This window comes from Erythrolamprus reginae, chromosome 1 (genome assembly GCF_031021105.1).
Source record: "Erythrolamprus reginae isolate rEryReg1 chromosome 1, rEryReg1.hap1, whole genome shotgun sequence".
Classification (NCBI taxonomy): Eukaryota; Metazoa; Chordata; class Lepidosauria; order Squamata; family Dipsadidae; genus Erythrolamprus; species Erythrolamprus reginae.
This window is the reverse complement of record NC_091950.1, coordinates 26,510,156-26,536,791: the sequence shown is the minus strand read 5'-3', so window position 1 is coordinate 26,536,791 and position 26,636 is coordinate 26,510,156. Positions and strand designations below refer to the sequence as shown.

At 41.1% G+C, this 26,636-nt stretch overlaps 1 protein-coding gene across 1 annotated transcript in view; it reads right to left on the bottom strand.

Moving 5' to 3' along the window:
- Positions 1-26,636, bottom strand: part of PDE4C (phosphodiesterase 4C) — a 316,116-nt gene that overhangs the window by 6,092 nt on the left and 283,388 nt on the right. Inside the window, exons 10-15 of the mRNA XM_070747975.1 lie at positions 24,148-24,326; positions 22,601-22,699; positions 19,163-19,327; positions 17,469-17,568; positions 13,514-13,668; positions 1,026-1,148 (exon numbers count right to left, since the gene is read on the bottom strand). Coding sequence (XP_070604076.1) covers positions 1,026-1,148; positions 13,514-13,668; positions 17,469-17,568; positions 19,163-19,327; positions 22,601-22,699; positions 24,148-24,326 — 821 coding nt within the window. The remainder of the gene's footprint in view (positions 1-1,025; positions 1,149-13,513; positions 13,669-17,468; positions 17,569-19,162; positions 19,328-22,600; positions 22,700-24,147; positions 24,327-26,636) is intronic.

Below are 26,636 nucleotides of genomic sequence, written 5' to 3'. Positions count from 1 at the left end.
TCACACAGAGTCTCCGGGAGGGCATTTTTGGCTTCCAGAGAGCCTCAGGGGGATGGGGAGGGTGTTTTTACCCTCCCCTGGCCCCAGGGAAGCCTTTTGAGCCTGGGCAAAGCAAAACACGAGCCTACTGGGCCCACCAGAAGTTGGGGAACAGGCAATTTCCAGCCTCCAGAGGGCCTCCAGGGGACGGGGGAAGCTGTTTTCGTCCTCCTCAGGCATTGAATTATGGGTGTGGGGACTTGCACATGCACGATAGGGCATGCCCACGCTCTTTTGGCACTTGAGAAAAAAAGGTTCACCATCACTGTTATGTTGTGAGCCATCCCGAGCCTTCGGAGAGGGGTGGCATACAAATCTAATAAACTATACTATAACTATAACTATCACTGGCCTAGGGGAAGAGCCTTCTCTGTGGCTGCCCCGGCCCTCTGGAATCAACTTCCTCCAGAGATCCATACCGCCCCCACCCTCCTGGCCTTTCGCAAGGCTCTAAAAACGTACCTCTGTAGGGAGGCTTGGGGGTATTGAGCCTTGCATTTTGCTCCGGTCATAGATGTGATTGTGTGGTGATTGTTGAATGAATGTTTTTTATACTACTGGGGTTTTAACTATTAAGTTTTAAAGTTAGGCTGGATTTCACTCATTATATTGTACTGTATTTTATTCTTTTGTTGTAAGGCACCCTGAGTCTGCGGAGAAGGGCGGCATAAAATTCTGGCCAAATAATAAAATAAAATAAAATAAAATAAAATAAAATAAAATAAAATAAAATAAATAATATAATATAATATAATATAATAAAATAAATAAAATATAAATAAAATAAATCTTTTATACACCAACTAATAATGCCCTTTGAACTTAATAACTAAGTTCTGATCAAGAGGACCCTGAGGAATTTGACATTCCTGGTTTTAATAACTAGCCACAATATCTTGAGCTCTAACTTAAGTATAAATTGAGTTTGGGATTCAAATCTCACATTTGAAATGTGCTTTTCTCTATTTTATCCCTTAGAGTCTTACCTGAATGCGATCTGAGTAGTTATCCAAAAGAAGGACTCCCAAGCTGGTCACTTTCTTGGTCTCTACCATTGTCTTCAGATCAGCCAGAAGATTCATATGTTTTGACATATCTGTTGCCAGCACCTGTTCATTAAACCCCCACCACAGATACAACAATTATTTCTCTGTCTTCCTCTCCCTATTTTCAAGAATACTAGACATTTGAGAAACGTTAACACATATTTTCAGGGTGAGTGGGGGAGTTTTGTTATGTCTGCAGGCATTTATTCATGCATTCAGACACACCAATCCTAGTAAAGCAGTGTTACACAGAGTAAAGAAAAGTAATTGGAAACAGGAGGAAGTCAAAGAATTTAAAGAATTAAGATGAGAAAAAGAAGCCTGGCTAAAGCTTACCTCATTATTATACCCTTTTCCCCGTTCTTACATGTATTATTTACTTCCACCATATCCATATACACTGCTTCATACACTACATTTTATTTTTAAACTTTTCATTGTTCTTTTATGTGTTCTCATCAATTGCATCCAATCATGATTTTTTCAGTGTCATCCTTCCTTTCAATCCGTTCACCTTCTCTTCATCTATTCATTTGGTAATTTGATCCTCATTCATTCAGTCTCTGTGACCAAACTACTTTGAAATACAGTGTATTTGTTTCATTATGGACACTCATTTTTGTATTCAATCCATATTCAGTTAACATATATTAATCATTACCTATTATTTTTTATAATACACATTTTAATCCATACTTAGTCCCACTGTACTCAATTTATGATTCTTCTGATAAACACAACTTACTATCATTTCCTCCATATTCCCTCTTAAAGACAACTAATATTTTTTAATCCATTTTCAGATTTTCAGATTCATATTCCTTGTACCATCATACAGTCTAACATTCACTACAAATCATTCAGATTATTAGCCAACAACATAGCATCATCCTCATATAGAACTACTTTCGTACTCACAAACAACATTGCTCTAACATCACCTATTAACGTTCTTCAAGCAGTTACTAATAAATTCATTACACAGTCAAAGGAACAGCACATAATCTAACTCTATTCAGCGTTGAGTCATTTGCTAAGCATTCCATATGTTCTCATAAATGGTTTACTTTCAACATACAGATAGTCCTTGGGTAAACAACCACCCGCTCAGCGAATGTTTGAAGTTGTTATGGTACTGAAAAATGGTACTTATAATCAGTCCTTGAAATTCCAACTGTTGCAGTTGGGAAAGCAAGTATGCTTTCCTATGCTTGGCTGCATAGCTAGAGGTATAACAAGCAGGAAGAGGGAGATTTTCATCCTGCTGTATAGAGTGATGGTGAGACCACATTTGGAATGCTGTGTTAAGTTCTGGAGACCTCACCTACAAAAAGATATGGATAAAATTGAACGGGTCCAAAGATGGGCTACAAAAAATGGTGGAAGGTCTTAAGCACAAAACATATCAGGAAAGACTTAATGAACTCAATGTGTATAGTCTGGAGGACAGAAGGGAAAGGGGGGACATGATCGAAACATTTAAATATGTTAAAGGGTTAAATAAGGTTCAGTTTTTAATAGGAAAGTGAACACAAGAACAAGGGGACACAATCTGAGGTTAGATGGGGGAAAGATCAGAAGCAACGTGTGAAAATACTATTTTACTGAAAGAGTAGTAGATGCTTGGAACAAACTTCCAGCACACGTAAATCCACAGTAACCGAATTTAAACATGCCTGGGATAAACATATATCCATTGTAAGATAAAATACAGGAAATAGTATAAGGGCAGACTAGATGGACCATGAGGTCTTTTTCTGCCGTCAGTCTTCTATGTTTCTATGTTTCTATGTTTCTACGTGGTTGGTAAATCCACAGTAACTGAATTTAAACATGCATGAGATAAACATATATCCATCCTAAGATAAAAATACAGGAAATAATATAAGGGCAGACTAGATGGACCATGAGGTCTTTTTCTGCCGTCAGTCTTCTGTGTTTCTATGTTTCTTTGCAGCACCTCCGTGGTCACATGATTGTGATTTGGATGCTTGGCAATTGCCTTGCAGCATCCTGTGGTTACGCAATTACCACTTGAGACTCGAGTCTTCGGAGAGGGGCGGCATACAAATCTAATAAATAATAATAATAATAATAATAATATAATTATAATAATAATAATAATAATTTATTAGATTTGTATGCTGCCCCTCTCTGAAGACTCGAGTCCCAAAGTAAAGTCAATGGGGAAGCCAGCAAGAAATTCCAAGTCACTTTGGGAAGTTGCTTTTGCCAGTTCCCCCCCCATGAGAAGCCTGCTACAGAGATCTCAGGAATCTCAGGAATCTCATACTTTATATCGCTTGCCTGCCACACAGACGCCATAGCGGATGCTTGTCCATCCAACTCTACTCATACCGCAGCATCCCCCTGCCTGGCCGCTCTCATGTGGCACCATAGCACCCCATCTGTCACCTGTCCACACTCCATGGCACTCATCCAGCCTCACTTGCGACTTCTTGCTGGCTACCTCAGTGATTTTGCTTATTAGAAGCTGGCAGAAAGTTTCAAGTTGTGTGAGGCCCTCACTTAATGACTTACAATCCTCGCTTAACAACAGCAATGGGGACTGCTCGAATTTCCTTTGCTGAGCAGTTCAGTCAAGTGTCATCCTGCTTTATGAGTGCATTAATTACAGTCATTAAACAAGGACTATTCGTATGCTGCTCTTGCCGCATTGAGCAACCTTCGCACTCTTATTCAAGCAAAGTGTTACCTAATTCAGGCCTATTCTAACCAAATAAGCTTTATTTAGATATGTTTTATTTTAATATTAGATTTGTCTCACTGTTATATTGTTTTTGTATTACTGTTGTGAGCCGCCCCGAGACTTTGGAGAGGGGCGGCATACAAATCTAATAAATAATAATAATAATAATAATAATAATTCTCACATTGTTTCCCAATGATCTGCAGAAGAGCCAAAATCTGAGTCCCTTCCCTTCTTGAAATAAAAGATACAATTTTTTCTCAACTTTTTCTCACTCTACCTCATACCCTTTAAATCAGAATTCTGCCAAAACTCTTTTGAGGCAATTTAAAAAACTTACTCCTTTCAATGTTGGCATTTATTCTTGTTACTTTTCCCTTCTATAGGGAAACAATAATGGTATTTTTCCAAGTTTCAGACGCAGATATAGTCTTTGCACGTTAAAAAGTTGCCTAGGCATTTTTTAAGAAAACCAGACCTACCTTTTAACATCTTCACTTATACCCTCTATACCTGCAATCTCACTATTTCTCCAAATTCTCACTCCATGTAAAACAATTTCATCAATTTCCCATAACCTAAAAAGTTTTGCACTTGTTGTATTGCAGTACAGTACTATTTTTTTAAATATCACTATCGTACCTGTAAATCTATGAAATTTCAATTTAACTTCAAGTTCTTTCCCAATAATTTCATTACTTTTATGATTAAGTCCTCTTACTCTGCTGAAAGTTCTTTTTTTAGCTTGCTTCTCCTACTTCTAAAACCATTTTTATTATCGCTAATATCACTTTTTCTCTGCAGCTTTTAATCTTAACCATTCTTTGTTCTCTTTGACTGTATTATATAAACCATCTTTTCCTCTCAGAACATATGTATATATCTTTTCCTTATACTTATTTTTTTGCAGCAGTCATCTTCTGACTGATATGTATTTTTTCTCACTGCCTCTTTCACTCAATCATTTCACTAAGTTCCTTTTTTAAACTTCTAATTAGTTTAACTGCACACGCTCCTGTGAAACTCTGTAATATAATTATTTTCACTCTATTCCAAGCATTTTCCATTGTTTCCTTCAATACACTTTCCATTCTTTTTGTGTAATCTGTCTTTTAATTTTATTTTATACAAGCTCTGACATTCTCTTCCTTTAGTTATTCTTTCACTCCAATTTCACTATTCTAAGATTTACTTTTAACCTTTCTACAAAATGAACTGCATCACACTCAGAACTTTTTATCATCTTCACTAATTCTCTTGATCTTGCTTTGTAAACTCTCAAATCAATCTTTTTTTTTACATTTAGATTCAATCCTTAGCCTTATAGATCTATGGATTTATGCTTAAATCACACATTCAAATAAACAAGTCTTTTTCTAAATAGATAAGCTCCAAATAATTATCATTGTTATTAATTCTTGAACTTCTGAATAGCTTGATCACTTCTTTGTATACCCTGTCATCTTGTTCCCATCTACCCACTCAAGTTAGATGTCATCTGGATTACATGCTTTCTTAGTATTGCACTAAATAAAGGCACTAAGAGTTGTTAATCTAATCTTACGTAGCTTCTTTGGCAATATTACACTGCTAACCAGAGCACACAAAATATTTGTCAGACCAATTCTGGAATACAGCTCACCTCTCTGGAACTCACACTGCATATCAGATATCAATACAATCGAGAGAGTCCAGAAATATTTCACAAGAAGAGTTCTTCACTCTTCCACTCGAAAAGAATACCTTATACCACCAGACTTGAAATGCTGGGATTACACAATTTACAACTACGTCGCCCTTGAACTGATCTAAATGTAGTTCATAAAATAATCTACCAAAATGTCCTTCCTGTTAATGACTACTTCACCTTCACCTGCAGCAATACATGAGCATGTAATACAGTGGTACCTCGAGATACGAGTTTAATTCGTTCCGGACCTGGGCTCTTAAGTCGAGCAGCTCTTATCTCGAACGACTTTTCCCCATAGGAATTAATGTAAATAATTTTAATTGGTTCCAGCCCTCAAAAAACTCACAAAGTTAGTCTAAATTATGCAGAAAGACATGTTTTTAATGAAGAAATGTACATGTACATATAAATGAATAATGAAGTTTCACTTAACTTGTAAACTTTCTTAAACTTTTAAATTTACATATGTTCAACTTCTCTGCCACCCAATCCTGTAGGATAGAGGTCCCCAACCCTTTTTGCACCAGGGACCGGCTTTAAGCGATCAAGAGAGGAATGGGTGACTGAATGGACGGAGGGTGGGAAGGAAGGAAGGAAAGAGGGAAGGGACAGGAACAGAGGAAGGAAGCAAGGAAACTTATGAAAGGGGAGAGTAAGAGAGGAATGAGTGAAGGGAGGGAAGGAGGGAAGAAGGTGGGAAGGAGAAAGAAAAGAAGAAATAGAGGAAGGGAAGGTAAAAGAGAGAAAGAAAAAGAGCAAGAAAGAAAGAAAGAAAGAAAGAAAGGGGGAAGGGACAGGAACAGAGGAAGGAAGCAAGGAAACTTATGAAAGGGGAGAGTAAGAGAGGAATGAGTGAAGGGAGGGAGGGAGGGAAGAAGGTGGGAAGGAGAAAGAAAAGAAGAAATAGAGGAATGGAAGGTAAAAGAGAGAAAGAAAAAGAGCAAGAAAGAAAGAAAGAAAGAAAGAAAGAAAGGGGGAAGGGACAGGAACAGAGGAAGGAAGCAAGGAAACTTATGAAAGGGGAGAGTAAGAGAGGAATGAGTGAAGGGAGGGAGGGAGGGAGGGAAGAAGGTGGGAAGGAGAAAGAAAAGAAGAAATAGAGGAATGGAAGGTAAAAGAGAGAAAGAAAAAGAGCAAGAAAGAAAGAAAGAAAGAAAGAAAGGGGGAAGGGACAGGAACAGAGGAAGGAAGCAAGGAAACTTATGAAAGGGGAGAGTAAGAGAGGAATGAGTGAAGGGAGGGAGAGAGGGAAGAAGGTGGGAAGGAGAAAGAAAAGAAGAAATAGAGGAAGGGAAGGTAAAAGAGAGAAAGAAAAAGAGCAAGAAAGAAAGCTGCAAGCACCCCCCCGAGCCCCCCAGGCCGGCTGCAACCTTTTAAAACACGCGCGCCGCTTCGCAGCTGTCTCCTGAAGCCGAACACGGAAGTTAGCGTTTGGCTTCAGGAGACAGCTCCTTGGCGCTTGTATCTCGAATTTGGGCTTGTAAGTAGAACAAAAATATCTCTCCCCTCCCAGCTCTTATCTCGAGTTGCTCTTAAGTAGAGCAGCTCTTATGTCGGGGTTCCACTGTAGATTCAAACTAAATGTAAACTGTTCCTAACTCAACTGCAGATAATATGACTTCAACAATAGAGTGATCAATGCCTGGAATGTGTTCTGCCGGGCTCTCTGGTAGGAGCCTCCCGAAAATTCAAGGGTACAAATTTCAGACACACACACGTTTGAAAATTCAAAACAATGTTTTTTTATCACAAAATTCAAAAGAAACAAAGCACCCTTTTTGTATTGCAAAGAGCACTCGTCCCAAAACAACCTTGTAGGCTGTACAATTCCCTTAATCAGTCCTTAAGTACTTAGCTAGCAGCTGTGAAGAAAAGTCACAGCCCTCTTTCTTCCAACGAAGTGAGACACACACACTTTGCTCTGCTTTGGTCTCAAAGGTGTGAAAAATCAACAAAGAAAGTCCGGAAAACAGCAAAACACTGTCCTGAAGAACTGCGATCAGATAATCTTCCACAACAGCCAAACCAACACGCTGCTATTTGTATCAGCAGCTCTAATTACTAGAGCCCCACCCAAACACAGGTGGCCTCTCTTATCTCCTGTAATATGTCCTCAATTGGTCTCTTCTACGCATAACTCTGTGCCTGTGTGGGTCCAAGACTTCTGCATCCGAATCGACTGAAGATAATGGAGATTGGCTTCCTGGGCTGTGTGCCAAGCCCCCCTCTTCCAAGTCGCCCTCACCTTCTTCTTCATCCGAGGAAACTGCACTACCTGACTCTGTCGGCAATAAAACAGGCCTATGACATGTTGATGTTTCCCCTGCATCCACCTCCACATTCCTTGGGGCAGGAGCTGGGCCAGAGCCAACCACAACAGAATGTAATACCTGACTCTGTGGTTTCTTCCCCAACCCCCCAAAACTTTGACCTTAGACTGTCTGCAATCGACCGCTCCCCTTTTCTAAGAAGTCTGTAAGGGGCGTGCATAGGTTCACCACTGTGCCTACCGCCCCTGTCCTACTGTCCTATTGTCCTCTTTTATAGTTACTTTTTACACAATAATAATAATAATGATGATGATGATGATGATGATGATGATAATAATAATAATAATAATAATAATAATAATAATAATAATAATAATAATAATAGAATAGAATTTTATTGGCCAAGTGTGATTGGACACACAAGGAATTTGTCTTGGTGCATATGCTCTCAGTGTACATAAAAGAAAAAGATACATTTGTCAATAATAATAATAATAATAATAATAATAATAATAATAATAATAATAATATTTATTAGATTTGTATGCCGCCCCTCTCTGAAGACTTATGTTATGTTTATACAAACTACTACTATCCTATACATGTTTGACAGACAAACAAACAAACAAATACATTTCCCCCCAAAGCTAATCCCTGGGTCTGATGTTATTACTATTTGGAAGAGTGTAACATGAACTGTCACCAACACATGGATTCTTATTTTCATATGCATCCACCACCACTAGATGACACCAATTCATACTGACATACATTTTAATCTTTTCATTCATAATCAAGCATGCACATTCATTTTCCTTCCTGTATTCTTCAACTCTGTACCAGATCCTACTTTTTTCATTCTCATCTTTTGAACCTTTCTCCTTTTCCCACCATTCTGCCATCATTTTTTTCTATTACTCAACTATCACTCTGCTGAATATCTAATTCTCACAGTGCTGTTTAATGTCTATGTATATTTACTCATGTAGTATGGCTGGAATATTATTATTTATCCTTCTTATTATCTTATTTTATTTAATCCGCACTTTTATTGATATGATGATGATGATGATGATGATGATGGTCATTATTCTGTCACTTTGTCTGTATACTGGGAGCTTCTGTACAAGAGGCAAATTCCTTGTGTGTCTAATCACACTTGGCCGAATAAAGTACAGTGCTACCTCTACCTGAGAATATTTCTACTGTACTTACAAACTTTTCTAGATAAGAACCAGGGGCTCAAGATTTTTTTGCCTGTTCTCAAGAACCATTTTCCACTTACAAACCAGAGCCTCCGAAACTGTAACCGGAAAAAGCAGGGAGAAGCCTCCATGGGACCTCTCTAGGAATCTCCTGGGAGGAAAAAGGGCTGGAAAAGGCAGGGAGAAGCCTCCATGGGGCTTCTCTAGGAATCTCCTGGGAGGAAAAAGGGCTGGAAAAGGCAGGGAGAAGCCTCCATGGGGCCTCTCTAGTAATCTCCTGGGAGGAAAAAGGGCTGGAAAAGGCAGGGAGAAGCCTCCATGGGGCCTCTCTAGGAATCTCCTGGGAGGAAAAAGGGCTGGAAAAGGCAGGGGGAAGCCTCCACGGGGCCTCTCTAGAAATCTTCTGGGAGGAAAAAGGGCTGGAAAAGGCAGGGGGAAGCCTCCACGGGGCCTCTCTAGAAATCTTCTGGGATGAAAAAGGGCTGGAAAAGGCAGGGAGAAACCTCCGTGGGGCCTCTCTAGGAATCTCCTGGGAGGAAACAGGACCTCCACCCTCCCTGTGGTTTCCCCAATCGCACACATTATTTGCTTTTACATTGATTCCTATGGGAAAAACTGCTTCTTCTTACAAACTTTTTTTTACTTAAGAACCTGGTCACGGAATGAATTAAGTTCATAAGTAGAGGTACTACTGTATTCAATTCAATTCAATTTTCATAGGATTCATCCAATAGACTTCTAATGGTGGCTTGAAGATGCCCAATTAGCCATTTTTAAGGAGATCCCTCACATTATCTTTAGTTTATCTCAGCCCACAGCTGAACTCACTTCACTTTGTCATTAGTTGATTCAGTGTTACAGGGATACTTACCATCTCCTCTCAATCTAAGCCCTTCTGCATACAATTTCTAGCACTTTGCCAGTGACCCCAGCACTATCAGAACCCGATTCCTCTTGGTATGCTACCCCTGCATTCAGTCTATGGGCACTGGCAATCTGGCATTTATCACAGCACATATCAGGTCATTTGGGGGTTCTTTACTGTATCTCTAGAGTCTAGACCAGTGATGGCGAACCTATGGCACATGTGCCATAGGTGGCACACAGGGCCATATCTGCTGGCATGCGACCTGTTGGCCTAGCTCACCTCCAACGTGCATGTGTGTGCCGGCCATCTAATTTTTGGCTCGCACAGAGACTCTGGGAGGGTGTTTTTGGCTTCCAGAAAACCTACAGGGGATTATTATTATTTATTATTATTTATTAGATTTGTATGCCGCCCCCCTCCATAGACTTGAATGTGTGGGGGAGTGCGTTTTTACCCTCCCTCGGCTCCAGGGAAGATTGTGGATTGAGCTTATTGGGCCCACCAGAAATTGGGAAACAGACCATTTCTGGCCTCCAGAGGCCCTCTGGAGAGTGGGGGAAGTTGTTTTCACCCTCCCCAGGCATTGAATTATGGATGTGGGCACTCGCACATGTGCAATTGTGCATGCACACGCTCTTTTGGCACCCGAGGAAAAAAAGTTTCGCCATCACTGGTCTAGACCTTTTCTAAACAAAGAAAATTCTTTAAATATGGGGAATAAAGGAAGAGTATGGTAGCAGTAAGTTTAACGTGAAGATCAATAAAGGTGGCCAGAGGTATTTATTTTCAATATGCTTTTAAAATCATTACATCAGCTCAGGTGAAGCACCAAATAATTGATTATAATTACATAACTTGGTGGCGCAATGGTTAGATGCGGTACTGCAAGCTACTTCTGCTGATCACCGGCTGCCAGCAGTTTGGCAGATTGAATTTCATCAATTATGGTTATTGAAAAGGATGTCCATGTGTCGCCTCTATGTTGGTTGAGGCAGGCAGGATTCCCTTGAGTACCATTTGTTGGGGGTCAGGGGAAAGGGAGGGTGTTCCCTTCTCTTTCTGCTCCAGATCCCCATGGACAATTGGTGGGCCACTGTGTGACACGGAATGCTGGACTCGATGGGCTTTAACCTGATTCAGCATGTCTCTTCTTAGGTTCTTATGTTCACTAGGCTCAAGGATGACTCAGCCTTCCAGATTGTTGGGGGCAATACATTGACTCTCTGTAAACCACTTAGAGAGGGCTGTAAAGCACTGTGAAGCAGTACAGGTATATAAGTCTACGTGCTATTGCTATTGCTAGTGTCACTCAACCGTAATAGAGGTAGGTGACATCAAAACAGGTGGGTCTTGTTTAATAACCATTCATACCGCATTTGTTTGAAGTTACAATAATTACAATGGTGTTAAACAAATGGTGCCTACTCTCAGGTTCCAAGTAATGCCACAGATTCTCAAAGTTATGGCTGTCACGGTGTTCCATCAGTCATATTATTGCATTTCAGGTAATTGGTCCACACTTCTGATTGCACTGTATCCCATGGTCACAGGATTGCAGTTTATAATTTCTTTCTTTCTTTCTTTATTTGTTTGGTTGTTTGATTGATTTTTATGCCGCCCTTCTCCTTAGACTCAGGGCGGCTTACAACATGTTAGCAATAGCACTTTTTTAACAGAGCTAGGCTACTGCCTCCACAATCCGGGTCCTCATTTTACTCACCTCGGAAGGATGGAAGGCTGAGTCAACCTTGAGCTGGTGATGAGATTTGAACCGCTGACCTTCAGATCTACAAGTCAGCTTCAGTGACCTGCAGTACAGCACTCTACCTGCTGCGCCACCCATGCTCCATACTTATAATCCTCACTGCCAGTTTCCAAACAAGCAAAATCAACATGGAAGCTGGCAGGAAAGTGTAAATTGCAATCACATGAGGCCCTGGCTTAATGACCAGGGTCGGGCCACCATTCCCACCCTACGCATAGGGTGCACATGGACCTGCACAGAATTCTGCTTCTGTGCATGCGCAGAAGCTGAATCTTGCGCGAGGACGCGTGTGTGAGAGGTTTCTGGGTTTTTTTGCTTCTGCGCATGCACAGAAGCGAAAAAACCCAGAAATAGGCAAAAATAAGGTAAATGGTTGCTCGCCGCTGCCCGTCACTGTTCACCCTGCCCGCCGCCTTTCACCCTGCTCACCACTGATCGCCCCCTGCGCCTCTCACACCGGCTCCCCCCCATTACCTGCTCTGCCATGCCGCTGCCCGCCACCTTTTGCTGCGCTTGCTGCCATTCGCCCGTCGCACACCTCTTGCGCTGGCTCCCCCCACTGCCCGCTCTGCCACGCCACCATCCACCGCCTTTTTCTGTGCTCGACACCGTTCGCTCACCGAGTGCCTCTCCTGCTGGCTCCCCCCACTGCCCGCATGTGCAGAAGCAAAAAAATGGTAATTTTTGATGCCGGAATCGCTCCGGTTGCGTGTGCACGCTGTGTGCATGCCCGGCGACAACAGAGCGAGGCTACGCACTCCATTGCCACCACCGGAACAGCTTTTCCCCCCTTCCAGGTCCTGCCCATCCCTGTTAATGACCCTCACAGTCTCCATTCAACAATAGCAACTGGAACAGCAATGCAGTCTTGTGTTTTTTCAATTTATAACCATGTTACTTAACAACAGACTTTCTATTCCCAATTGTTAAGGACCACTACCTGTAAATAAAACCCATTCCAATATCCTGGAGAAAAATAGGGCATTATTCTTCCCACCTAGCAGGTGGGAATGGAAACTGAGCAACCGTTTGCTCTCTTTAATTTGCCCCATCTTAAAATTACCAATAGCACTGCTTGTTCCTAGAATAACTAGAGAGTAACTTCTTGTGATGGAACAATTTATGCTGCCATACTTTTGTGCCAGTTCACAATGTTAAAGCAGCTGTTTGGATGGATTTTTAGTTTCAGCGCACACAACGTATTTTTTAATTTCATTTTCGTCATATTCTTTACAAAAGCCAAAATGGTGGCCATGCTACAAATGACAAATGTAGAAATGGAATGGGGCTTCAATCACGTGATCATGGACACCAGCTTGTGTGTTTGACAGACATCTTTGATTAATAGCTTTAGTTGTACTTGGGTCTCATTCACCAATAAATTCTATTCTATTCATTCTATTCTATTCTCTATTAATGATAAATAGCTTTTTTCTGATTAGAGCCCCAATTATAAAAATGATCATTAGATTTTCATGTCATTATCTAAATCCTGATGAGGGTTAGAATGGCCTTTAAGTACCAAATGCAACTGTATAAATTCACCCCCACAAGCGATGAATCCGCAATAATATCTGAATTTCCATTATATTTGACTAGCAATTATTTTTTCAGGGGATTAGAAATGATACAACAGAAACTTCCTAAGAGAAGGACATAAACTTAGCAAAAATGTAAACTTCCCAAGAGATAAAGGAACTTTTCTTTCAAACAGGTCAGCCAAGCTTTTAAAATAGTAAAATCTCCTCCTAATTCCTTAACTACCGGTATGTGATTAATTTATTCTTAAACAATAATCTTCTTGAAACAGTTTTCAACATCAAAATAATCAGTCTCATGCATTTCAATAAACAACTGTCATCTCACTTGAAATATTGTGATTCATTCAGAATTATAACCATGACCCACAAGGCTTCTCACCATGTCAATGGCCATTTTCCGGAGCATTTGCCGTTGTTTTTTAGAGAGATTCTGGAAAATATCACAGTTTTCTTCTTGTAAGAGTTTGAATCCTACTGCCAAATGATGGTTTTCCAACACCGATGCGTCATTATACATTAATGCCAGTTCTGAATCTACAAATAAAAATAAATAGGGAAGGAAGGAGACAATAGAGGAGCATCATTAGTTTAAAAGGCAGCCTTGCAGGCAGTATTTAAGATTGTGGCAATTGTTTAGTTTGGTAAGAAATAGGGAAGTAAGCTAAAAAGTTTACGTATGGGTTTGAAAGAACATACCAAAAGCCTTTGACGTATCTGCACCCTTACTAAATAATTTCTTATTATTTGAACAAGAATGAACTTGTTCAGCTCATTCTTTTTTTACATTTTGTATTCTAAACTTCAGCTTAAATATTAGGTGTCAAATAAGCCCATTTGCAGCTGATGTTAGATCATTGTGGCTTATCATATGAGTGCTGATTACTAGGTATCTTCCAAAAGATGCTGAATTACACAGGCCTTTGCTCTGATTTAAAAATAAACTTAGGTGATCTTACATACTGATCTCTGGTACAACCCTGGTTTTGCACTCCTACTAATTTATGAATAACATGACTATTTACATTACGGTCACTGACAGAACTGCAAACGTTAACACATTGCAAATAAAAATAAAATAAAAACTAAACAAGATGAATTTTACAATTGTGGTGGGTTTTTCAGTGACTAATCAAATTTGACTAATTTTACCAGAGATTATAACACAATTTAGCTACATTCAAGGAGATTGAATCATACTGAGATAAAGGAAAGACAATTGGACAGGGGACGAAAGGCACACTAGTGCACTTATGTACGCCCCTTACTGACCTCTTAGAAACCTGGAGAGGTCAATCGTGGAGAGTCTAAGGGAGAAATGTTGGGGCTTAGGGGTTGACACTATTGAGTCCGGTAATGAGTTCCATGCTTCGACAACTCGATTGTTAAAGTCATATTTTTTACAGTCAAGTTTGGAGCGGTTAATATTAAGTTTGAATCTGTTGCGTGCTCTTGTGTTATTGCGGTTGAAGCTGAAGTAGTCATTGACGGGTAGGACGTTGCAGCATATGATCTTGTGGGCAATACTTAAATCGTGTTTTAGGCGCCGTAGTTCTAAGCTTTCTAGACCCAGGATTGTTAGTCTATTTTCGTAGGATATTCTGTTTCGAGTGGAGGAGTGAAGGGCTGATCTGATATGATACAGATACTGATCTGATAACAAAGGTACATAAAATAGACCAGAATCTCTTGGGTGTTTTACCAGGTAAGGAGAGATAAAGTAGATCCCTAAGTCCTTAGGCATCGTAATTGTAGCTTGACATGAGCTATAGTTTTCAACAACTCCTTGTCCACTGGGGCAAATTCTCAGATCATAGGAAATTGTATTGTATTGGCCCTCCAAATTGCAATGGGGAGAAAACATTGAAGCAGGCTAAAGTTACCACCCCTTGGAATTTGGAAACTCTTATGTGGGTAAGTATCTTTCCGATTTGTAAAAAGAGGCTTGACTGTTCAGAAAAATGTTCTTGAGTAGAGCAGATGCCCTCGTTGGAACTTCCAGGTATTTGACACGTTGTTTAAATGCACTGCACACTCATAACCCATCATCAGGAATACTTCCTTGCAGAAGTGGGCTGTTAAGGTGGAATGGTGACGTGTGCTCGCCCCCGTGGCTCCGAGTGCTAGCGGAGCCCAGTGCAATTCTGTTACTGCACCTGGGCAGGTAGCAAAATCGTCCGTGGACATGCAGGTTACATAATATGAGTTTTCTAATCAGTTTACTTTTGGCCTCAAAACTTTCCGTGTCAAATTACTCTGCCTTTTATTTTGTGTGTCACGGCCTCCCACTTTCCTCAAACTTAATGCTGATCCCTGAGTTTGCATTCCTTGTAGTAAGTTTTAGCCCTGGTTAAACCGTAGAAGAGCTTGACGGAAACAGTTCCTATGTCTACATTAATAGGTACTGAAACAACTTTAGAAGCATATGAAAAGTCAGTGCTTTAATTCAACAGAATTAACCACTTGCTCCACATTTTTTTCAAGAATTAAGCAGTTTAAGATGGCCACTCCAAAATTTATCTGTGATACTCTACTCTTACTATAGATCAGTGATGGCGAACCTGTGCCACGGGTGCCACAGGTGGCACGCAGAGCCATATCTGCTGGCACGCGAGTTGTTGCCCTAGCTCAGCTCCAATGTGCATGTTTGTGCTGGCCAGCTGATTTTTGGCTCGCTCAGAGGCTTTGGGAGGGTGTTTTGGCTTCCAGAGAGCCACCGCGGGGATGGAGGAGGGCGTTTTTACCATCTCCCATCTCTGGAGACGTCTATTGGGCCCACCAGAAGTTGGGAAATAGGCTATTTCCAGCCTCCAGAGAGCCTCTGGGGGTTGAGTGAAGCTGTTTTGGACCCTTCCCAGGCATTGAATTATGGATGTGGGCAGTCACGCATGCAAGATACTGCACACCCACACTCTTTCGGCACCCGAGGAAAAAAAGGTTCACCATCCCTGCTATAGATAAATGCGGCTTTAAGAAGAGATCTACAGCCTGGGTATCTCTTTGAAATTTTGTCCCAAACCATTGGTGGCTTATGGGGATATCCTCCCATCAGAAGTAAGGTGGTAGCAGCAGGGGGAGAACAGTACTTCTCAACCTGTGTGATCCATGGACCCCTGGAGGTTGCCATGTTATAGAAGGTCTGTGAATGCTTGAAGAAATGTTATAATTTCAATCAAGTCTTGGTAGTCCATGGCTATGGCCACAAAAGTTATTTAAAAAGGGCCCGTGGTGAAGAAAAGGTTGAGAATCACTGCTCTACAATATTGCAAATACTGAGAGCTCAGCCTCAATATTTAGAACTCATAGTGAAAAAGCAAATCACTTGATTTCCATTCTTCTGGAAATTGAGATCTATCCATAAAGTATATCATTTCCAGAGGACCTCTTCTAGAGTATTTCCGGTTAGGTCCCACAGAGTCGGCCTTCTCCAGGTCCCGTCAACTAGACAATGCTTCTTGGTGGGGCCTAGGGGAAGGACCTTCTCTGTGGGGGCCCCGGCCCTCTGGAATCAGCTCCCCCCGGAGATTCGCACTGCTTCCACCCTCCTCGCCTTCCAAAAGAACTTGAAAACTTATTTATGCCACCAGGCTTGGGGTCATTAGATCTCAGCCTCTGACCAATGAATGTTTACTATGTTTGGTTGCATTGAATGAACGATTGTGATATTTAGTTTTTATAATGATTTTAGTAAATTATCTACATTAATTGGATCCGATTGTAATTTGTATATTGTTTGATTGACATGTTGTGAGCTGCCCCGAGTCCACGGAGAGGGGTGGTATACAAATCCAATAAATAAATAAATAAACAAATAAATTTTTGCCATGGGAATATCAACCTCTCCGTCCTCCAACATTTCAGCATTAGTAGGACAGACCGTTAAAATAAGAAATGAAGATTGACCTTGAAATCCTCTTACATAAAATATTTCATCTTACAAGAGGACCTGGAGTCCTCCAGCCCTGGCTTGTCATATAGCAGAGAGCAATTTTTGGGGGCAAAAAATGATGTCTGATAGAAGTGGAAGCTCAGCTGGACTTCCCAAAATCACCCAATGTAGCATTGGGTGATTTTAGGAAGTCCAGCTGAGCTTCCACTTCTATCAGACATCATTTTTTGCCCCCCAAAATTGCTCTCTGCTATAGCAAATTTGCCACCTCTATTGCTTAGTCACAATAATTCTGGGTCCGTCTTTCATATTGGCATAAATACTGGAAAGTAGACATGTAAGATGCAACCCTAAGACACATGGATAAGACCCGAGACAGATTTGACTGCAGACAGTATTAATATCCTGAAGAATAAATGCAATTTGATATTAAAGGTGATTCACTCACTGGTATTTATCAGGAACTGGTTAGAAACGCCAGGATGGTCAACATCATGGATAGCAGCTGCAAAAATGGCAGCCAAAATCTCCAGGTCAGTGAAAACAGCCTAGGAGAACAAAAGGAGGAGAAACATTATTGGAAAAGATGAAAGAAACCAATAAATATATGAATGGAGCACTAGATATGACCTTTCTCACCCTTTTCAGTGTATATAGGAAGTTACTTCAAACAGGGAATTGAACCTGAAGACCCCCAAGGTTGCTTTCAACCCTATGATGCTATAAAACAGGTCATCAGTCTGGAACCCACACTGCATTTTGGACATAAACATTTGAAAAATGTTCGGAAACTTCAGATCATGCAGAATGCAGCTGCGAGAGCTATCATGGGCTTTCCCAAAAATGCCCATGTAACACCAACACTCCGCAGTTTGCATTGGTTGCCGATCAGTTTCCGGACACAATTCAAAGTGTTGGTCATCACCTATAAAGCCCTTCATGGCACCGGACCAGGGTATCTACGAGATCGCCTTCTGCTGCATGAATCCCAGCGACCGGTTAGGTCCCACAGAGTGGGCCTTCTCCGGGTCCCGTCAACAAAACAATGTCGTTTGGCGGGGCCCAGGGGAAAAGCCTTCTCTGTGGCGGCCCCGGCCCTCTGGAACCAACTCCCCCCAGAGATTAGAATAGCCCCCACCCTCCTTGCCTTTCGTAAGCTCCTTAAAACCCACCTCTGCTGTCAGGCATGGGGGAAATGAGATATTCTTTTTCCCTAGGCCTTTACAATTGATGCATGTTATGTTTGTTTGTAGGGATGTTTGGTTTTTACAATAAGGGTTTTTAGTTGTTTTAGTATTGGATTTATATGATGTTTTTTATTACTGTTGTTAGCCGCCCCGAGTCTACGGAGAGGGGCGGCATACAAATCCAATAAATAATAATAATAATAATAATAATAATAATAATAATAATAATAATAAACACTCTAGAAAATGTCCTGAGATACTTTACCAGAAGAGCCCTCCACTCCTCCACTCGCAACCGAATACTCTACAAAACTAGACTTACAATCTTAGGTTTAGAAACCTTAGAACTACAGTACGTCGCCTTAAACATGATCTAAGCATAAGCCATAAAATCATATGCTACAACATCCTTCCTGTCAATGACTACTTCAGCTTCAACCACAACAACACACGAGCACTCAACAGATACAAACGTAATGTAAACCGCTCCAAAATCGATCGCAGTAAATACAACTTTAGTAACCGAGTAGTTGATGCAGGGAACTCACTACCAGACTCTGTAGTATCATCTCCTAACCCCCAAAACTTTACTCTTAGACTATCCACTGTTGACCTTTCCTGTTTCCTAAGAGGTCAGTAAGGGGCGTGCATAAGTGCACCAGAGTGCCTTCCCTCCCCTGTCCTAATGTTTCTTTATTTTTTACTCGTTTCATGTATATGAATATTATTATTTCTAATGCTTTTTTCTAATTTTTTCTTTTACTAGTATCAGGTATATAAATATTATTACATCTTCACATACTTGACAAAACAGATAAATAAAAATAAAATAAATAATTCCATTATTCTATAAACTACTGGCCTCATGTCTTATGGCAGAACAATGGAGAAATTCCCTCTTTTCCCCCCAGCCTTTTTCGAAGCTTCCCCCCAAAAATCCTTTCTGTAGACTCACCTCCAGAGCTGGCATTGAAAGCAATACGTGTGTGGATTGGGCGACATCAGCTGCGTGAATGTTGTTGTGGTAGGCAACATCAGCATGATAATGATCTTCCAGGGTCATCATGAATGTGATGAAGGTGTCCGCAGGAATGTGAAAAGATTTCAGCAAGTCCCTTTCCTACAATGTGGACAAATACAGAAGGAAGCTGCTATGACCCTCTTAGTCGAATCATCGGGGGAAGTGGGAAAAGAAGAGCTGGAGGGAGAACTCATCAAACCAAAATTTGCCTTTCTCTTGAGATTTCAGAACTAGCCAATGAGAGAATAAATCTCTTACACTAGCCATAGTTCCTAAAAAAAAGATACCCTACAATTTCCAAGACTATCAACGGTTCAAATTTCATCACTGGCTTGAGGTTGACTCAGCCTTCCATCCTTCCGAGGTGGGTAAAATGAGGACCTGGATTGTGGGGGCAATAGGCTGGCTCTGTTAAAAAGTGCTATTGCTAACATGTTGTAAGCCGCCCTGAGTCTAAAGAGAAGGGTGGCATAAAAATTGAATAAATAAATAAATAAATAAATAAATAAATAAATAAATAGATAGATAGATAGATAAATAGATAAATAGATAGATAGATAGATAAACAAACAGATAAATAGATAAATAGATAAATAAATAAATGATGATGCTCTTGCAAAGTAATAATAATAATAATAATAATAATAATAATAATAATAATAATAATAATAATTTATTAGACTTGTATGCCGCCCCTCTCCGGAGACTCGGTGCAGCTCACAACAACAACAACACAATATAAGTACAAATCTAATAATTAAAACTATGGCTAAAACCCATTATCCTAAAAACAAACAGTAATACACAATCAACAATATTACAATCATACCCACACATAACTTTTAATGGTCAGAAGGGGGGGCATATGCTAGTTGCCCCACGCCTGGTGACATAGATAGTTCTTCAAGCTCTTGCGAAAGGCGGGGAGGGTGGGGGCAGTCCGAATCTCAGGAGGGAGCTGGTTCCAGAGGGCTGGGGCTGCCACGGAGAAGGCTCTTCCCCAGGGCCCCGCCAGACGACATTGTCTGGTCGACGGGACCTAGAGAAGGCCAACTCTGTGGGACCTGATTGGCTGCTGGGATTTATGTGGCATAACAATGAAATGTGTTAATTTAATTTAATTGACTTCTAGGCTGCCCAATCCTATGGGACTCTGGGCGGCTTACAACAATAAATAATGCAATACAGTGATACAAAAAGTTAAGGCTTCAGAGCAGTGTGGAAGTAACCATTAGTGTCTAAAACATTATTTACCCAATGTACCTGCATTACGTTTGTTAGTACAGTGGTACCTCAAGATACGAACCCCTCGTCTTACGAACAACTCGAGATACGAACCCGGGGTTCAGAAAAAATTTGCCTCTTCTTACGAACTTTTTTCGTGTTACAAACGCCAAACCCGAACTTCCGGGTTCGGCGTTCGGGAGGCTGCTGGGAAGCCCCCGGCTGTTTTAAAAGGTGACAGCCGGGCTGGGGGGCTTCCCAGCAGCCTCCGAACACCGAAAGCGGAAGTTCGGGTTTGGCGTTCGTAACACGAAAAAAGTTCGTAAGAAGAGGCAAATTTTTTCTAAACCGTTCGGAGGCAGCTGGGAAGCCGCGCGGCTGTTTTAAAAGGTGACAGCCGGGCTGTGGGGCTTCCCAGCAGCCTCCGAACACCGAACGCGGCAGTTCGGGTTTGGTGTTCGGCTTCGGGAGACGGCTGGGAAGCCGCCTGGCTGTTTTAAAAGGTCACAGCCGGGCTGGGGGGCTTCCCAGCAACCTCCCTAACCCCGAACTTTTGCTGAACTTCCGCGTTCGGGGTTCGGGAGGTTGCTGGGGAGCCCCCCAGCCCGGCTGTGACCTTTTAAAACAGCCGGGCGGCTTCCCAGCCGTCTCCCGAAGCCGAACGCCAAACCCGAACTTCCGCGTTCGGCGTTCGGAGGCTGCTGGGAAGCCCCGCCGCCCAGCTGTCACCTTTTAAAACAGCCTGGGGGCTTCTTGGTGGCCTCCCGAATGCCGAACCCGGAAGTTCGGGTTTGGCGTTCTGCGTTCTGGAGGTCGCTGAGAAGCCCCCAGGCTGTTTTAAAAGGTGACAGCCGGGCGGCAGCGTTTTTTTTGCGGGGGGGGGGGGGTTTTGGTTGCACAGATTAATTGACTTTACATTGTTTCCTATGGGAAACAATGTTTCGTCTTACGAACCTTTCGTCTTACGAACCTCCCCCTGGAACCAATTAGGTTCGTAAGACGAGGTATGACTGTATGTCTCGGTACAAAACCTTCAACACACATTAAGCAGAGTTGTTGTGGTGTAGGAAATGTGGGTTAGCCCGACAATGACTCAGACTTAGTATCAACGTGTATACAACAGTATTATTATTTACAAATATTCAGAATCAACAATATAATACTCTAGTAGTTTACAAACCATGCACACAGCAAGAATAGAGCTCACCGCAAAATATATCTCTAACAAAGTAACTCCCCCCAAAGGGAACGGTGTTGGCGCCCTCTTATGGCCAACCAGTAATATTTCCTTAAAGGTACAGTCTTTACATTTATACAAACTAACATAGTTAGCTACTGTATGGCAACACCCAAATAGGTTACGTTCTATATAATAACAACGTTATTGAGCAATCAATATGCATATAGACTGAACTACTTCTTTGGATTCTTCTTCCAGGCCAATTGCTCTGTTTAATGGTAAAAATGCAGTATCTCTCCTCTGTCATTTAGCTTTTGACATTCATGCAGAATGCAGCTGCGAGAGCAATCATGGGCTTCCCCGGGTATGCCCATGTTACACCAACACTCCGCAGTCTGCATTGGTTGCCAATCAATTTCCGGTCACAATTCAAAGTGTTGGTTATGACCTATAAAGCCCTTCATGGCATCGGACCAGAATATCTCCGGGACCGCCTTCTGTCGCACGAATCCCAGCGACCGATTAGGTCCCACGGAGTTGGCCTTCTCTGGGTCCCGTCGACTAAACAATGTCGTCTGGCGGGTCCCAGGGGAAGAGCCTTCTCTGTGGCGGCCCCGACTCTCTGGAACCAGCTCCCCCTGAGATTAGAACTGCCCCCACCCTCCTTGCCTTCCGTAAACTCCTTAAACCTCACCTCTGCCGCCAGGCATGGGGGAATTGAGGCATTCTCCCCCTCCCCCGGGCCTATACAATTTATGTATGGTATATCTGTGTGTATGTCTGGTTTAATAATGGGGTTTTTTAATGTTTTTTTATTTATTTATTAGATTTGTTGTGAATTGTTCTATTGTATGTTGTGAGCCGCCCCGAGTCTATGGAGAGGGGCGGCATACAAATCTAATAAATAAATAAATTTCAATAACAACTTTGTGAACCTGATACTTTTTGGCGAAAAAGAGTCTGCTCACCTGGAAGATGCTGTACATGATGACTGTTAGTGGGCGATGGCCAGAATACTCTGCAATCTTGAATACATCAAGGCCCCATTTGTTAACATCTTCTAGTTCCTAAAGGGGTTGGCAAGAAAAGGTGTTGCTACAACGTTGGGCTCCGCCAAGTAAAAAAAGTAGAAGCAAACTGCCCCCTGCCTCTCCAAATAAGAAGACTGACCTGGCATAACTGAACAGCATATAAAACATTACTAAAATTTTCAGTAGGAAGACAATTAAAATAAGCAGGAGAAAATGTATCAAAACCCTCAAACTGACTTTCGGCAACTGTGATACCTTGCATGATTAGGTGAACTGATTCACAATATATTGGGCTCAATTGAAAGGGGAATAGCACTTACCAAAGTTGTATTGCAAAGACTGAAATGGGAATACTGTATACGGCTCCTAAATTTTGATATACTGCTCCAAAAAATAAAGGGAACGCTCAAAGAACACACCCTCGATCTGAATGAATGAAATCTTCTCATTGAATACTTTGTTCTATACAAAGATGAATGTACACAATAGCATGTGAAATTGATTGTCAATCAGTGTTGCTTCCTAAGTGGGCAGTTTGATTTCACAGAAGTTTAATTTACTTGGAGTTATACTGCGTTGTTTAAGTGTCCCCTTTATTTTTTTGAGCAGTGCATATTCACACATATACACAGTGTGTGTGTGTGTGTGTGTGTGTGAAGCCATGTTCTTGTATTTTTTCTTGTCTCGGTATCTTTCCATTTCCTTGTATTTTCTTTATTTCCTTTGCTCCTAAACCATTCAATTTGTCTTCTGTAAATATGCTTTCATCTCCCACTGCCCTCCCCTTATTTTTCCTGTTTTCGTTCTCTATTTTTCCATTTCATCACTCATTCAGATAATAGTTCTTTCGGGCTATTCTCAGTTCTTATTCGAGTTCCAACATCGCCCTCTGGATTTCTCCCTCCCTCCATTTCCCTAAAGAATCCCGTCTTCCTTTCCGCCTCTGAGCTGCCCCTGCCAGACGCCCTTCTTTTTCTCTCTCCCACCAATCAAAAGAACAATCAAATTATTATCAAGATGTTTTACAGCAGGTTTAAAAACACTACAATAAGAATGAAACACGAAGCAATTAAAATAACACGGAATTGGCAGGTTTCCCTGCACGTAACAAGCAGCACAATTATTCTCACAAAGAAAAGAGTTTTTGCTTACGGCTCAGCAGGAAGCAACTAAAGGGAATCCCACAACCGCGGAGCCACAATTAATGCTACCTCTTCCATATCCCCTCCCTCTCCCCACAGCCTCCAAAGTCATCTGTAAACCTGGGAGAAAAAAATATAGCTCTCCATTCAAAGGATTCTTCAGTTAAGCTATGCAACTTGGAGATTAGAAACTTGTTTTTAAATGCTTCGGTGGAAGGACTTCTTTATGTTGAACATCAATTGTGCATTTAGACAAAAGTCAGAATACGCATATACAACTACAAAATGCTGTGAACCATGCCAGCTTTCCTGTTCCAGTTCCTGGTGCCTGGCATTCCTCACCTTAGCCAATGGCCCTTCCTGGTCTGTTTTTACTCCGAAACGAGGGATGGCAACACAACTGAAGCTGGAGCCGTGCATCAGTTTTTTCACACCACTGATCTGTGACATTGGCCGCTTCTTTTTCTCCTTGTCTTTTTCTTTGGGAACAGAGGTTGGGATTTCCACCTCATGCTGCTTGTCTGGAGGAGACAGAAGATACAACAGCAATGGAACAAGTCCTCTTACGAAGATCCTCCAAAATCTTATGGGAATTCCTATTGAGATCATGAATTGACGACAGAGAAGCTGCCTTAAAGAAACGGATTGCCTGCCAATGAAAGGACCCAAATATAATCTGACAGCTTAGATGATTTGATGGTTCACGATAAGACCCAGGACCTTTGTGAACTTCCTTGATCTGAGATGGAAAAAAAATAAAACTGGGTCGTGAAAATCAAAGAATCAGAATAAACCAAATCTCTGCTCCTATTCATCTGAGGAGGAGAGCTCCATCGTCCTATTATGTAACATGGCACTTTCCATCTCCATGAAGCTTTACAAAATCTAAATTCAAGACAAAAAAGTAAAAGGACATGGAGAAGGATGAAGGATTTTGTGAAACCCTTTCAAGGCACATATCCCCCCCCCCACTTGGAGTTGGGGGCCCAGCCTTCTCATTTCAAAGTTGCTATGAGCTTGCAAATCCCCTGACCAGCATTAACAATTGTCCTTCTTGAAACAACACTTCTGAAACCAAAGAGTTAAGCATGCTGGATAAAAAAAAAGTGGAGTATGAAAAGCCCCCACCCCTGCACGAGTCTCCTGCTGTTCAAAGGGAGACCCTCCCCCAATATTGAGGCACAGAAGGATTGACGTCAGCAGAAACTAATAATATTACAGACACCATGGCAACCAGAGACAATGCGTGGTGGAATGTCGGTCCTTTCCTCAAAGTGATGTTTCTAAGACCAGCCAGGGTCTCCCCACCTCACCTGTCTTCTCTCTCTCTCACACACACACATTCACATACACGTATAATACTCAAACTTGTACAACACACGAAAGAAAAAAAGTCACATACATGGAGAGAACAAACGGGAAGAACTTTCTGCTAAACTATTTTGCAAAAAGCAAGGCTGCAAACGGCGTGACTTTTCTGTAATGTTTTTAAAAATTGCTAAACAAAATCAGTTTATAAGCAACAATAGTGATATAATTTACTGAAAGAGTAGTAGATCCTTGGAACAAACTTCCAGCAGACGTGGTTGGTAAATCCACAGTAACTGAATTTAAACATGCCTGGGATAAACATATATCCATTGTAAGATAAAATACAGGAAATAGTATAAGGGCAGACTAGATGGACCATGAGGTCTTTTTCTGTCGTCAGTCTTCTATGTTTCTAATCAAAGCATATTCTTTATTAAGATATATATATATATATATAAGATCTGAATAAGAACAATAGGATTAGGATTTCCTTCCAAGGTAACGGCTTAGAATGTTTTTTGATCCACTTTTTTTCTTTTTAAATCATAAACGTTCATACTCATTTTCAGATACATTTCTTTAACTGGACTGCATACATCTGGATGACGATTAGAAGGCAGCAGTTAGAAATCAGACAACTTTAACTTACTGCAGCCATCTAGTGTTCATCCAGATGTTTTCAGCTGAGAGATGGCAATTCTATTCTAATTACCGTACTCTTTTTTTTAGAAGTGCTGTATTTTAAACACATTTTTTTCAATGACCTTCAAATCCAGCAGAGGTTTCCTTTATCCAGAGTCATCTAGTATTGATTTTTTTTAAAAAAAAATAATTAAATAAAAATAAATTCTATTGTATGATGATTACGATGACATCCACTCGCTAACAGAAGAATTTTAAAAGTCATTTTCTCTTGCAAAGAGAATGTACCCATCTTGCCTGCATCTTTGCCTCCTTGAAAACAAGAAGGCAGACTGAAGTAGAATTTTGGTGTTTATTTTATAGTTTAATAAAGACCAATATTTCCCTCCTTTTGCCAATTTCAGTTTGCTTATCAAAGTCAGAATGCAAGTACTGTTGCCTCGGTTCTTGTGCATTATCAGTGCACTTGATGTATATGCGTCTACTTTCTATATTTCTATATACTGTAGCTTCACCTACAATTGTCTATCCAAGTGGTTTGCAACAAAACAATTAATAATGGAATAATAAGGGCAACACCTAAGTCACAATGAAAATAGATTGTGCAAAGGGTTGAAAAGAGTATTTAATGCAAGAGAAGCATTTATCTCTCAAGCATTAAAACAGTCACAAAGCTCATGCAGTTGTTTCTGTCCCAGTTGTCTCTGCCCGTTTAGTTCATGCATGGATAATACATGTGGGGAAAAGATTGTCAAGAGAAATAAAATAACTGGACACGCATGTATATACAGAAAGAGCCAGAGAAAGATTTCAAAATAGTCATGCCAGCCTTGTCAAGGACACGGTTGCCTTCATATTCTCAACAGAGGTACTTGGAG